Source organism: Lepisosteus oculatus, chromosome 8, assembly GCF_040954835.1.
Source record: "Lepisosteus oculatus isolate fLepOcu1 chromosome 8, fLepOcu1.hap2, whole genome shotgun sequence".
Lineage (NCBI taxonomy): Eukaryota > Metazoa > Chordata > Actinopteri > Semionotiformes > Lepisosteidae > Lepisosteus > Lepisosteus oculatus.
The window spans coordinates 21,343,857-21,356,988 of record NC_090703.1 but is presented as its reverse complement, the minus strand read 5'-3'; the positions used below and the strand labels follow the sequence as shown (position 1 = coordinate 21,356,988).

The 13,132-nt window shown below is 38.9% G+C and overlaps 1 protein-coding gene across 2 annotated transcripts in view; it reads left to right on the top strand.

Annotated features, from left to right (window-relative positions):
* Window positions 1-12,933: 12,933 nt before the first annotated feature.
* The window catches only part of LOC102688452 (cysteine-rich protein 2-like), a 30,230-nt gene continuing 30,031 nt past the window's right edge, over window positions 12,934-13,132 (top strand). For both annotated transcript variants that reach the window (XM_006632603.3, XM_015351043.2), the window contains exon 1: window positions 12,934-13,065. In XM_006632603.3, the coding sequence (XP_006632666.2) occupies window positions 13,023-13,065 (43 nt within the window). In that variant the 5' untranslated portion in view covers window positions 12,934-13,022. The remainder of the gene's footprint in view (window positions 13,066-13,132) is intronic.

The following is a 13,132-nucleotide window of genomic DNA, read 5'->3' as shown; positions in this document are numbered from 1 at the left end:
TTTATGCAAGAAATGGAAATGAAGCACAGATAGGGGTTACAAATGAAGAAACCACTGTGATGCAATGTCACGATGGGCTTAATCAGAATTGTCCCGTACAGCCAGCTCACTGCCCAGTTTATGATTGCAGCGAACAACATATCCTCCAGCATCACAGGCATGGTCTTCCACTGATCATGGGATATACACTGTTAGGACACAGGGTCTGGTACAATATCAGTCATGTGAGCATGGTTAGGAGCCAATCCTGCATGTCATATGAAAGAGTCACAAAAATGTGATCTGGAAAAAAACAAAAGAAAGTTGGTCTGATGGCCTTCGCATTATTCTGTTGAAAGGATCTTTTTCAGTTTATTTTAACTATACACTGTGTATATTTTGGCAGGTCGCGTTCTCATTTTAAATAAACAAAGATAATGAAAGCACTAAGACTAACCATCGCCTCTTAATATTCTTTATTACAGTTATGGTGATCCCACTTTTGTAATTTCTGGGACCTGTAATATATACACTGCATACTGTATATTGCATTGTATATACTGCTGTTTAAGCCAATTTGCTTGTGTGTTCAGCAGGTAAGGTTAAACACAAACCTTTTATTATCTCTCTCAGTTCATACCTACTGTAACTCAACGTCTTGTGAGTATCTTGGTTGTTTTTGATGAACAGAGTAGCCAGCTGAAACCACAGATGAATAACTACGCATATACTATACTATAAAAACATGGCAGTACTTCACTGGTATGCCCAATTCTGAATGAAACTGATTTGGAATTATTGTTTCATTTATTTAATTTTCCCAGAAAATGAAACATTTTCCTGGGAAATGATATATGAATCACTTTTCACAAATTTCTTTATTAATACTGTGTTAACAATCTCTGCTTAACTGGCTAAATTAGGTATGATACAGTGCTACACTTCAACCTTCAAATATGGTTTCATTTGATTTCTTCTTGAAAATATGGACATACAGTACATATAGAGCACATATAATGTCAGCAACAAGTGGTTAAGGTTGTATTTTTATATGATACAACATGGCCACATACAGTGTTACAGACTGATGTTGCTGCAGTTTTAAGGATTCTTACAATATAATCTCAAATGTTTTTTGTACTGTACATAAGGGTTTTAAGGTTTTAGCAACTTTCATACCATTTTGTAAAATGAATGTGCTAATTGAGGACACTGGTCTCAACTTCATCTTGCTGTGTGATTTTTAATCTCCCCTCCTGCTGGCACATGCAGAAGCATTTATTTTGAGCAAGAAAACATGCTGAAATGTTGAGTGTTCAATCACAGAGCATACGGTATAATGGCATGTTGCAATTCAACATGATCTTCAGTCCCTGTGACCAAAAACACACACATGGTGCCCAGCTACTTATCTCTTTTCTGTATCAGCAAAATCTTGATATTTGATAGCTCATGGCAAAGGCTCGTACTCTACATTTATGAGTACATTTTTGATGATGTGGGTGTATTGAAGTCCTCATGAAATCTAATAGATGTGAACAGTGATAGCCACTGCAACGCAGATGGAGTCCACACATAGTATAGAAAAAAAAATCGTACGAGATATGTATCAAGTACAAAAACACAAATGTGGTGCGTTTTTTTTTTTACTGTGGGCCAAAGCTTGTTCCAATTTTAATTCCACCAAAGCTCTTAATTGGAATATCGTGTACAGTAACTTCCCTCACGTCTACAAGGAATAATAAGATCTAAAAAACCTGCCAAACTGTTGCTCTTGAGGGCTGGAGGTAATGAAAATGCTTAAACTGCTAAGTCACAATGTTTAGATTCACCACAACCAAGTACAGAAAATAAGAAGTACAAGCATTGATTTCCACATAGTAACTTCTGAGTTTGGAAGTTTCCCTTTGGTGTTCAGGTTCTGTAGTGTCCAAATGTCATTTTACATAAAAATATTGGTGTGTATGTTTTGATAATGCATTTTAATTTTAAGAATAGCGGGTGCCATGATTTAGATTTTCCTGTACCGACTTTGTTATCCGGAAAGCAAAACCAGGGGTATTTGAAAACAATGTCTCAATGTTTAACAAGGAAAAGTGGCACAGAATGGTTCTTCCGGAAGGTGAAAAGCACATTTGAAAAAAAAAAAACGTTTTTGCTCTCCATAACAAAGCCAATTTGTCAGAACACAAAAGGTAGAAACAGCCCAAATTAAATGTCGCCACCAGGACAAAACAAGGTGAAAATAGAAGCATTGTAAGTGAGACCGACCCTGACTGATTTACAGTCTCTGGGGGTGATGAAAGTGCAGGAGGTGGCCAAATTTCTATAGTAAGAGATTTAGCAGAAACTCATGTGTGCTACTGTGTCCTTAAAGATTTACATGGCATCCCCACCCTAGAGTGGGGGTATGCTGAACATGAGGAGACTTTCTTTGTAACTCGGGTGACAGACAACTGCCAGACGCTTGTAAATACTTACGCAGACAGCAGTCTTTGGGAAGGGAAGTGTGCAGATGCCAAGAGACAGGAAGGGGTACGAACAACTGCCAGTTCAGACACAGGGAGCTTTTCTCCAGCCCCCACCCCAGCAATGTGTAGGTTTCACACTTGAAAGGAAAAGAGTGTCCTGAGCAACTGTGTGGCAGGATTCCAGCCCTACAGACACGGCACACTTGTGAGGGCGTCATGTCTTTGTGTCTTCAGAACTCTTTCTTTGCGGGTGGCAGAGGAGGAACGTTAGAAAAAACGAGTTGGAAGAAAGCCTGGGGTCTGTGAATCACAGCATCGCGACGACAGGGATATTTCTTCAGTCATTTATCAGACACCATCAGTTATCCAAAGCATCCCCATTCTCGCGTTTGAGACATTGTAAACATTCAAGGCACGCTGGCCTCTGTACTTCTGTGACAACCTCAGCTTTTGCTCCTGAATTAAAACATCTTTATGGTTAGGCTTTTGATTAAAGACAGTTTGTTTTTTTGTGACATGCTTGAAAATACGGCTTAAAAGAGCCCACAGTTTCACGGGCAATTTCATCCAGCTGCAGACAAATAAATACTCTTCACTCTACAGTATATGACTGTATCTGTGTACTTCATGTGCATCATTCATCATTGTCTCATAACAAAATGCATTATAGTGTAATACACACCGTGTTTCTCGAGATACAGTATAGTGGCACAGTGGTGAGCATTGCTGTCTTGCAGCAATAGGTTCATTTCATGGGGTGATATGTGTGGATGTTTCAAGTTCTCCCTGTGTTCATGTGGCTTTTCTTTGTGCTACAGATTCTCTTACAGTCCAAAGTCATACTGATATTTTTACTGGCTTCTGTAAAAATTGGCCCAGGTGTGAGTGTATGTATATTTGTGTCTGTGTGTACCTTGCGATGGACTGGTGTCCTGTACAGGGTGTCTCCTGCCTTGTGCCCAGTACTTTCTGGGACAGGCTCCAGGCCACCTTGACCCTGAATTGGATAAGCAGTAATTGAAAGTGATGTGATGATGTGATATATTTCTTAAGGAAGTAGTTTTACAATTTTTGCGGGTGGCATAGAGTAGTGGGTATGTCTTTGATCTCTACTTTGACTTGCAGGTTGTGGGTCCAAGTCTCTGCTACTGGAAATGCTATTGTAGTGAGAGGCACAGTACTTTACCCCATTTGCTCCAGTTCACCCAGCTGCAGAAGTGGGAACCAGCATTGCTGTGGAGGTAATACAGTAGGAAGTGATTTGCTCTCTTTTCTGCCAGGCAACCAGTATAGGACTGGGCTCTGACCCAATGAGCTGTGGTGGCTCGAATATGGGTGTTCTTTTACTGTTTTCACCATGGATATTTTATTCTGCACAGTTTACCCTGTAAACAAACACTAAGCTTTGAAAAATCATTTTTGTTGCAGGGCCTGAGATCATGAATCAAACTACTGTGAGCTACAAGGCTGTTTACAATGCCCTGATTCTGGTAATTTGACCCTAAAATACAGAACATCTAAGGTTTGATAAATTAAAAAATCCACTACTTACGTATGTTATTCAAATGTGCTTTATGCAAAAAGCTGCTTTCTGCTGGGAGCAGAGGATTTAAGGACTGCAAAAACCACTGAAAAAAGCTCAGAATCAGCAGGCTTCTCTTTTTCTGTTACAGCTGTACAGCTCTAAAAGGGAAAGAAAGCCCTTGGGTTTCATAAACCCATTGATAGATATCCATCTGCTGCTTCCCCAGCAAGTGGACTCAGCTATCAGGAGAGGGAAAGGTGATATCTGGGCTGGAAAATTGTCAGTCTCTCCATGCTGTACGCCCAATTCTTCCATCTGACAGCCCGGTTCCATGTTTAAAAATCCAGATAGTTTATTTTAAGATATGCAACATTCCAAAACCCCAGTGGGAGCTCCATGTCTTCGTGTGAAAAATGAACATTGTTTGTGCAGTCGTGGACAAGTATAATGGAAATATCTAGCTAATAAACCAACAATGTTGAACCAGCTCTTTCTTTTTACTTGAGCCTGCCTTTGTATCCTTTTTAACTTAAAAAAATGAAAAAAAAATCAGTAACAGAGCCACACCGGTATTATATGTGTATAGAACTGTTTAGTTCGCAAAAAAAAGAGAAAATTGTCATGTTGTGGAAGTTTGTGTGTTTTCTTTTATTTGTATGAGAGAGAGGTTAAAGAGAAAAAAGTTTTGGTTTACCTACTGACATGCAAATTGTGAACCATCTCAGTAACCATGCAGCCCAGCTAAGACTTGATTGTAATGTAGCGTGCATTTGTAACAGCTTAGTTTTGAAGATAGTAGCACACTCAAGCAATAAATAAATGTACATATTTGTCAGTATGGAGAATATTACGAAAAACACTGTGTGACGCACATAATTAATCTCTCTATGCATACATGTGTAATTAACTACTGAATGGAAATGCTGCTAATTATATTTTGCCTTTTTGTTACATTATTTTGGCATGGTAGTATGTATAGTTTGTATGTTTTCCCCATCTTCACATTGCTACAGTAGATGGTCCAGTTTCCTCCCATAGTCCAAAGATATTCTAGTAGGTTGATAATCATCAGGAAAAACTGGCCCTGGTGTGAGTGTGTGTGTTTGTGTTTGTCCTGTGATGGACTGGCGTCCTGTCCAGGGTGTATCCTGGCTTGTATCGGCTGTTTGTCAATATTAAGTTTAAGTTTAACTCCTTAAGTTTCATTTATAGAACCATGTTAATTTCCACAGTCAAAATATATCAACCTTGCACACTCACCCCACATATTCTAATGCTGGGCTTTCAGTCAGTTAAGACAAGGAAAACACACATTCAAAACAATTATTCTTTTATTATGGACTGAATGTTACAAAGGTATTAATTAGTCAAGAAGCATATAGTTGGTTAATTTCTGTTTCCTATTTTAAGCCTTAATTACAGAAATGTTGGAAAAGAGAGGATGTCATTCAGACCATCTTGCTTCATTGGTAGTTTGGTGTCCACCCAAATAGTAAGAAAGGATAAGGATAGTAAGTGAATCTCTCTCATCCTAGCGTTAATCCCGCATCAGCAGGGTCCGCTTGTCGGCAACGCCCGTCTCCATTTGGTTGTTTGAACCAAATCTTTGAACTGACAGTGCCATTAAATGCGACCGAGAATACTCCAACCTGCGCGTCATTCCGCCTGCCGTCAGGGGAGGGGGAGGAGAACAAAGTAATGTAGCCAATTCATAGAGGGAGAAGGATAGTAAGTGAATCACAGTTTTCATTTTGTTTCTTGAAAGTGCCCAGAATTAAGAAACACCAATTCTTAAACCTGCACTGGAGAATTGTGATATTTACCATCAGTATCAGTCAACATGGAGTTAAAGCCATTGTCCATTCCTTAAACCTTAAAGGACATGTGTTCCAAACACATTTTATTTATAAAGCTTGCTGGTAATGGAAAGTACTTAAAATGCTGTAGATAAAGCATTCCATTGAGAGTCATACAGTCTACTGTGTATGAGAGCAAGGGCAGTCTGCTCCCTGCTCTTCTCTAGGTTAACTGGCTAGCTGAAATGTCTGTAATGCAAGGATGAAATGGGAACAGTGGGTTCCTGAGAATAGTGGCTTTTACTGGGAAATACAGGGCTATTTCAAATATAATTTTCTTTACATTTGACACTGACTCAGCAAGTCATGAGACTGTATATTGCCAGAGGCCAGAAAAAATAGAATCATAATGCATCACATCTTAATGAACTGGGCTTTTAATGAAATAACCTAACTACAGATGTCAGTGGCTATCCAGGAACTTTCTACTCATTATACAAAACTGCAGTACTGATTCAACACGTGTTTCTGTGTCTGGTCTTGCACAAGGCCATCCTACCAGATTTTGCAGTGTTTGTGCCTGTTCCATTCTGTGCTTAGGGTTATGTAATATTGCTTATTTTAATATGGAGGCATTCAGGCAGTATGTTTCACAGTAATATGTGGGTGATAATTCCTAGGGTTTGCGATCCTAGTTCTTGATACTTTAAATAATCTCCTAAAATTCTGTACGAAACCAAGATGATTGACAATGCTAACATGCCAGCAGCCATATCACCCTGCAACTCACAACTGGCAGCCCACTGAAGCTCAGCAGGTGTGAGCCTGGTCAGTACCTGGATGGGAGACCTCCTGGGAAAAACTAAGGTTGTTGCTGGAAGAGGTGTTAGTGGGGCCAGCAGGGGGTGCTCACCTTGTAGTCCATGTGGGTCTTAATGCCCCAGTATAGTGATGGGGACACTATACTGTAAACAGGCACCGTCCTTCGGATGAGATATAAAACCGAGGTCCTTACTCTGTGGTCATTAAAAATCCCAGGGCATTTCTCGAAAAGAGTAGGGGTGTAACCCCGGTGTTCTGGCCAAATTCCCCATTGGCCCTTACCAATCATGGCCTCCTAATAATCCCCATCTATGAATTGGCTTCATTACTCTGCTCTCCTCCCCACTGATAGCTGATGCGTGGTGAGTGTTCTGGCGCACTATGGCTGCCGTCGCATCATCCAGGTGGATGCTGCACATTGGTGGTGGTGGAGGGGAGTCCCCATTACCTGTAAAGCGCTTTGAGTGGAGTGTCCAGAAAAGCGCTATATAAGTGTAAGAAATTATTAATTATTATTATTATAACATAAAGCTTTCTTTGCTCAGTTCAAACAAGCTACAACAACACGCTAATAGAGCAAGCAGCGTGAAAGGAGGAATATTTTTAAGACCACAAGGCACCGCTAGGATTTCTCAGATTATACCACAAAGATCCCAAGTCTCAGAAAAGTATTCACATCTGGAGCGTTCACATCTGTGTACGTGAGAATGTGTATGTGTGTGTGGAGGGGTGGTGCCCACTGTATATTCTGTATAGTCTCCTTTCTACCAACGCAGAGAAAGACTCAGCAGGGAAAAGGGCTCAAGCCCAAAAGACAGAAAAACATTATGACAACAGCAAGGCATTTAGGCTATGTAAGCTATACATTTTCCTTTTCTGTCCCACCCCACTACAAGCCAATTGCCTTTTACACATCACAGGCAGTACCGCCCCCTTTTGCAGGACAAGTGCTAATTGGAGGAGAGTTGTGTTCCTCACCAATGGCACTGGCAAGACTGCAAAACCCCTGGGAGACCACAGGGGTCGAACTGATCTCTGACTTATCTCACCCAGCCATGCTCAGCCAATTGTGCAACACTTCTTGGAGAATCCCATCCCATCGAACTGCGGAAACTAAATCACAGAGCTCAGCGTTTGCTGTTGTGAACACCTTCATTGATTGGGTCTCTAGGGAGGCCTGTATTTATTGCTAATTCTGTATAAAAATACTGCTGGGGTGAAATTGCATCCTATTAAGCTTTCTGCTAGCCACGCAATTTAAAACTATGTACCACAGCCAATCTATTTTTTTCCATTTAATAGTTTTCTTCACTTAGAAGGTGTTGTGTTTGTCTCATATTTTGTTTATGCTTTTTGTAAGACAGAGATCGCATATACAGCAAATACAATATTACAGATGGGGCTATACTAGAACTTTGTACAGTTATAGTCTACATGTACTGTATATATTGAAATATATATAGAACCTCTTATTACTTATTGCTGTTTTTTGTAAGCTTGTTAGGATTTCTTGAAGGATTTTAATTGTTCCTTTTGTTTGAATATAGTATGTTTGTAGCGAAAGTCTCCCACTGTAGAATTATGTATTAAGTTTTAATACTGGTGTGTAAAAAGATGTATACATCTCAGAAATAATCTATTAATTCTGTATAGGGCTTATCCTGTACAGGGCTAAAATCTTGTACCCAGATGTAAAAACGACAGTTTTTTATAAGAAGATATGCCTCACAATATCTAAATAGGTACACTTATTGCTGAAGTTTTGTATTTAGGTAATAATTTTTTATTAAGTTGATTCTATGTCATGTATTTTCATAATGCATTCACACACAACTAGTTTGACTAGGTCATTCATGTTTATTCTAGACTTAAGAAGTAGTCTAAAGACTACTAAGACAGCAGTGATCTATGTTTGTTATTACAGCATAAAGAAGACACTGCCTTGTTCCACAATGTGACAATTCCCTGAATAAGTCCAAGCTACTGTTTATGTATATCCTGATACTTACATAATTGTAAACTACATGGAAGTGCATTTAAAGCAGAGGACAGCAGGCACTTCTTTACGCAAAGGGTTGTGGGAGTGTGGAACAAGCTATCTAGCCATGTTGCGGAAGCCAATACCCTGGTGTCTTTCAAGAAATGGATGGATGAGATACTTGGATCAATTAACTACTAACTACCAAATGGACTGTATGGGCCAAATACCCTCCTCTCATTGGTAACTGTTCGTATAAAAACATGCATTCATTGATTATTATCTGGTGGTATTTAATGATTACCTTGGCAAGATGTTCATGTCTCTAAGCTAAATATTACAAGCACCAGTTAAATAGTGTCTATGTTGAAATCAGTCCAAGTGGGATAACAGTGAAGCACCTCTGTTCCATTAAGACAAAATGTTTACACTTTCAAGGTCAACTGATTTTAATCCTGATATGCATTAATGTTTGCACGATGACTCACAGAATTATAAGCCAGGCTTCTTAGTCACTCAGAGCTCTCTGGTAGAGTGTCATATTTACAAAACATCAACGAAAATTTTAAAAGTCTCTATATTCTGTTTTCTGTGTGCTTTTATTTTTGCTTAAATTGTGTTATAAACTTAAAAGAATGCCTCTGGCATTCAGTGATAGAACACTAGTATTAACGGCTGCATGTACAAATCAAACAAATGTTATGAATTGAGATACTTTAGGATTCAATTAGAAGCGGAATGGATAGAACTCTTGATCAATTCTCTAAAAGAATTGTGTTTTTTTTCATGCTGGAAACTGACATTCATTTTAGGGAATTTGGTTTCTTCTTCAACATGTTCTAATATCTAAGTTACCACATTACAATTACAATTTCACAGCCCCCTAAAACATGAAAATGGGCTTCAATTGTTGATAAGAGTAGTCTTCAGTAATTAAAACTCTGATTCTGTCCTTTAGTTCACCACAAGTTTAAGAAACTCTTCAGGGGCTTCACTTCCTGTCTTTCTTTCTGTTGGGTTGCCTATCAAACAGTGATGTTCTTGCATGTCGGTATAAGATTGTTACACATATGGTTGACTAGGAAGTGTGTAACACCTGGCTCCATAAACATTTCCATTTCCAGGGAGGATGTTTGGTGGGATGTAGGGGGTCCAGCTCCTGTGATCAAAATCAATCATAAAGTTTACCTTGGTTTACCTAGTTAATTAAGTTCTGGGTAAATTATTACCTATCATTCGGTCTGGGTTAATGATTACCAATGAACAGTCCAGAAAGAAACCATATAAGATCAGATCAGGACCACAGAGAGAGGAAAGTAAAAAGGAGAAAAAGAGAAGGTTGGACCACAAAAGACAGAGGAGTGAGGAGGAGTTGGAACTTGAAGCTTGCACCAGGCAAGAGCCCTTTCATGATCTTCACGATCATCTGAACAAATCGCGATTGGAGCTAAGTATCTGGACCTTGACGCAGAGACCTTGCTATTTTCGTTTTTAAAGAAACCCAGTTTTTTGTGGCATCCAAGTTTGATGAGAGAGAGATTTACTGCCGGTTGTATATAAGGCAGCTTATCTCTTATTTTGGCCTCTGTTGGCATAATTCAAGAATCAAATACTTGGTAGCAGTCTGGTTTTCTGCGTGATTAGAACTTTAGGCCTCTGAAACGCCGTGACTGTATAGACTGTAAATACAGTAACCTGTGTGTTGTATGTTTATGTTGTGTGAAGTGTAGTGTTTATAATAATTTCATCATTAAGAAATATTTGTTTAACCAAGTATTCCTGGATTATTACTCTTTTCACCAAAGCTGTGCCAGAGAACAAAGAATTCACATACAATATCTCTAATTATACCAGTCGCTTGGGTATATTCTGCAGAAATCACTTACAAGTTGGGGGTTACGAATATTGATTTTATTATTGACTAATCCGCTCGGTCAATTCCGATTTTCTCCATTTTCGTAACCCCCCGTTTATAACAAAATGTATGAGGTAAAATTTAATTTTAATTATGAGTGTTTAAAACTATTAATCTTCAAAGCATGGTATATCAATGTTTTCATTTGTTCACACTGTTCAACAACTGTTATCTTAAATGATGAACAAAACCTCCTTATTTGATCTGATATTAAACTGATTTTAGAAGAATATTTCAAATGATCACATTGATGAGACAGATCTAAAATGTCAAAGGTATTAAGACTGTTGTGTATGTAAAACTGAAATGCAAACTTTTTGGATTGATGGTCATTTAAACCTGTTTTGCAGATTTTATTTTCTGTATGAAATTCTTTTGTGCTTGATAAACATTGCTATGTGTTAAAGTTAATGAGTGTGTTATGAAGCTACAAAGAGTATGGTTCTTATTTAAAGAATCTGAACCTTCAAAGACTAATTACATTTAACTATGATGAATTAAAAACTGTTTTTGCTTTGGTTTCATTATTTGCTACTGCAAAGTTTATGGCATATTTTTGAAGTTGCAGACAAAAAATAATACAGTACATAGCAGAAAGCCAAAATCTTAGAATAAAGGACAAAAGATATATTTCAGTGTGTATTGCCTGACATGTTTTATCGAGTGACACTCATGTCTTCATGCTATCAAGCTGTCCACTCAAAATGTGTCTTGGTGATAGGTTTGCCTATTACCCCAGTCGATAAAAGGCACAAGTACTTTGGCAGCACTTAACTTGAATGAAGCAAAAAAAACACTCATACTTAACTTCTTCATAATTATTACACAATACAATAAATCCTTTTACCACTTTACTTATTACCAACCAGGCTTTGATAACAAGTAAAGCCTTACCAATATTTCTTCTTGTCTGCTATGGAGGGCAGGAAACAGAATGCCCTCTGACATATTAAAGCCCTTGTGACAAATCTCTTAGCTTCTGTCAGTGACTACGTCTGTAGGAGTGGGGAGTTCAGCTTTTATAAACAAGCCCTCAGTAAACAGGCCCATATCTGCAAAACATTCTCTTGTATTTTTTTTATCCTAAAATTAAGAACTCATTGATGCAGGCAATTCATATACAGAAATAAGTAAGCCTGCACTCTTACTATTCCAAACAACTTCATCACAGCAAAGGTTTAAACAGATTAAAGACCAAATTTTAAAATACCCCCTAAATAGAAAGTTGATATGATACAGACTGTGATTAAAAACTCTGCTGCAGCATAATAACAGAAGGCACAGCTGTTTCCTGGAAGTGGGGCTGGAAACTGCAGGTTTAGTCTGCTTTCTCAGTCCTTGTTTGCCTTGCCTTGGTCTCTCCCTGTCCACACAAATATTTTTCTTCAGCCTCCACTTGAATTCAGTAAACCCAATATAGTCAGCTGTGTAACAGTGTTCAGCGACATTAGTGGCACAGAGGTAAACTCAAACATGCTTCTGTACTCACTCATTGGAAAATGATAAATTATAGCCCCTACAGGTTCACCGGATTTAAAGTTGACTGAGCTTGTTATATGTATTGAGCTTCTATACATGAGCCTCACTAAGCTTTAGTTGAATTTCTGAAGAGATAAAAGGACTGCTGAACCTAAAGACTGGGTATGTGCAGAGGTCACGCACGGATGACTTAGCACTAATGAAGTGGAGACGTTGATATCGCCTATAGAACCTATGGAATTTTTCAATGAAGACGGCCAGGAGTCCAAAACCCTCCGCTTCGCTGCTGTGGTCTGAGCAAAGCGAACTGAACCCTACAGTATCCTGGATGTCCAAACTTTAGCGGGGATATGCAGAGACATACTGCATAAGACCGCAAGTATTGCTAATGTTCAGGATTAAAGTTCTTCACCCTTTGTCTTTTTCCCAGAACACAGTACGAATCACAGAAAGACATTCAGATTTTGCTCTTTTAGCGTTCAACTATCTTATTTTCTCATGGGAAAAATAAGAACACGGATCTTTTATTACGTTATCATGTTAAAGCCAAAATATCCCCAGCAAAGAAAATATATTATTCATAAAAGGCAATTTAACAGTACTTTATAGCTAGCTACATGAGTTTTTACTGCTCATATTTGAATGTTAGAATTTCAGTTTTCCTGTTTTCATAGTACCTCACGTGTACAGCTCTGGCCATGAAGTAAATGTGAAGTTCGTCTCCTACAATAGCTAGAGCAATTCGAAACGTAACGGTTTGTTTCGTTTGAAACGTTATTCATTACCAAGTGAAAGACCCCATTGATTTCTTCTGAATTTCAGCAACCGGCCCAGCCCACTGTCGTTGTCCATTTCGCCCCCAACCTGGCCGAAGAGTGACCAACCAGCGTCGGAGGAGGCGTGGTCTACACTGAGTACTGGGCGTGTTTATGCAAACCTAGAAGGGCTGTGCAAGTGATGCTGCTCTCCCTGGAAAAAAAGCGCTTGTGCCTGGGAGGATAGGGAGATAGCAAGCAGCAGTCAGAGAAAGTAGACCGTGACGTTGAATTTCAAAATCATGGCATCCAAATGTCCCAAATGCGACAAAACCGTATATTTCGGTAAGTGACATCTTTACAAGATAGGTATATTAGGTCTCGGTGAAGGTGCTATCTGGTACCCCGCTTT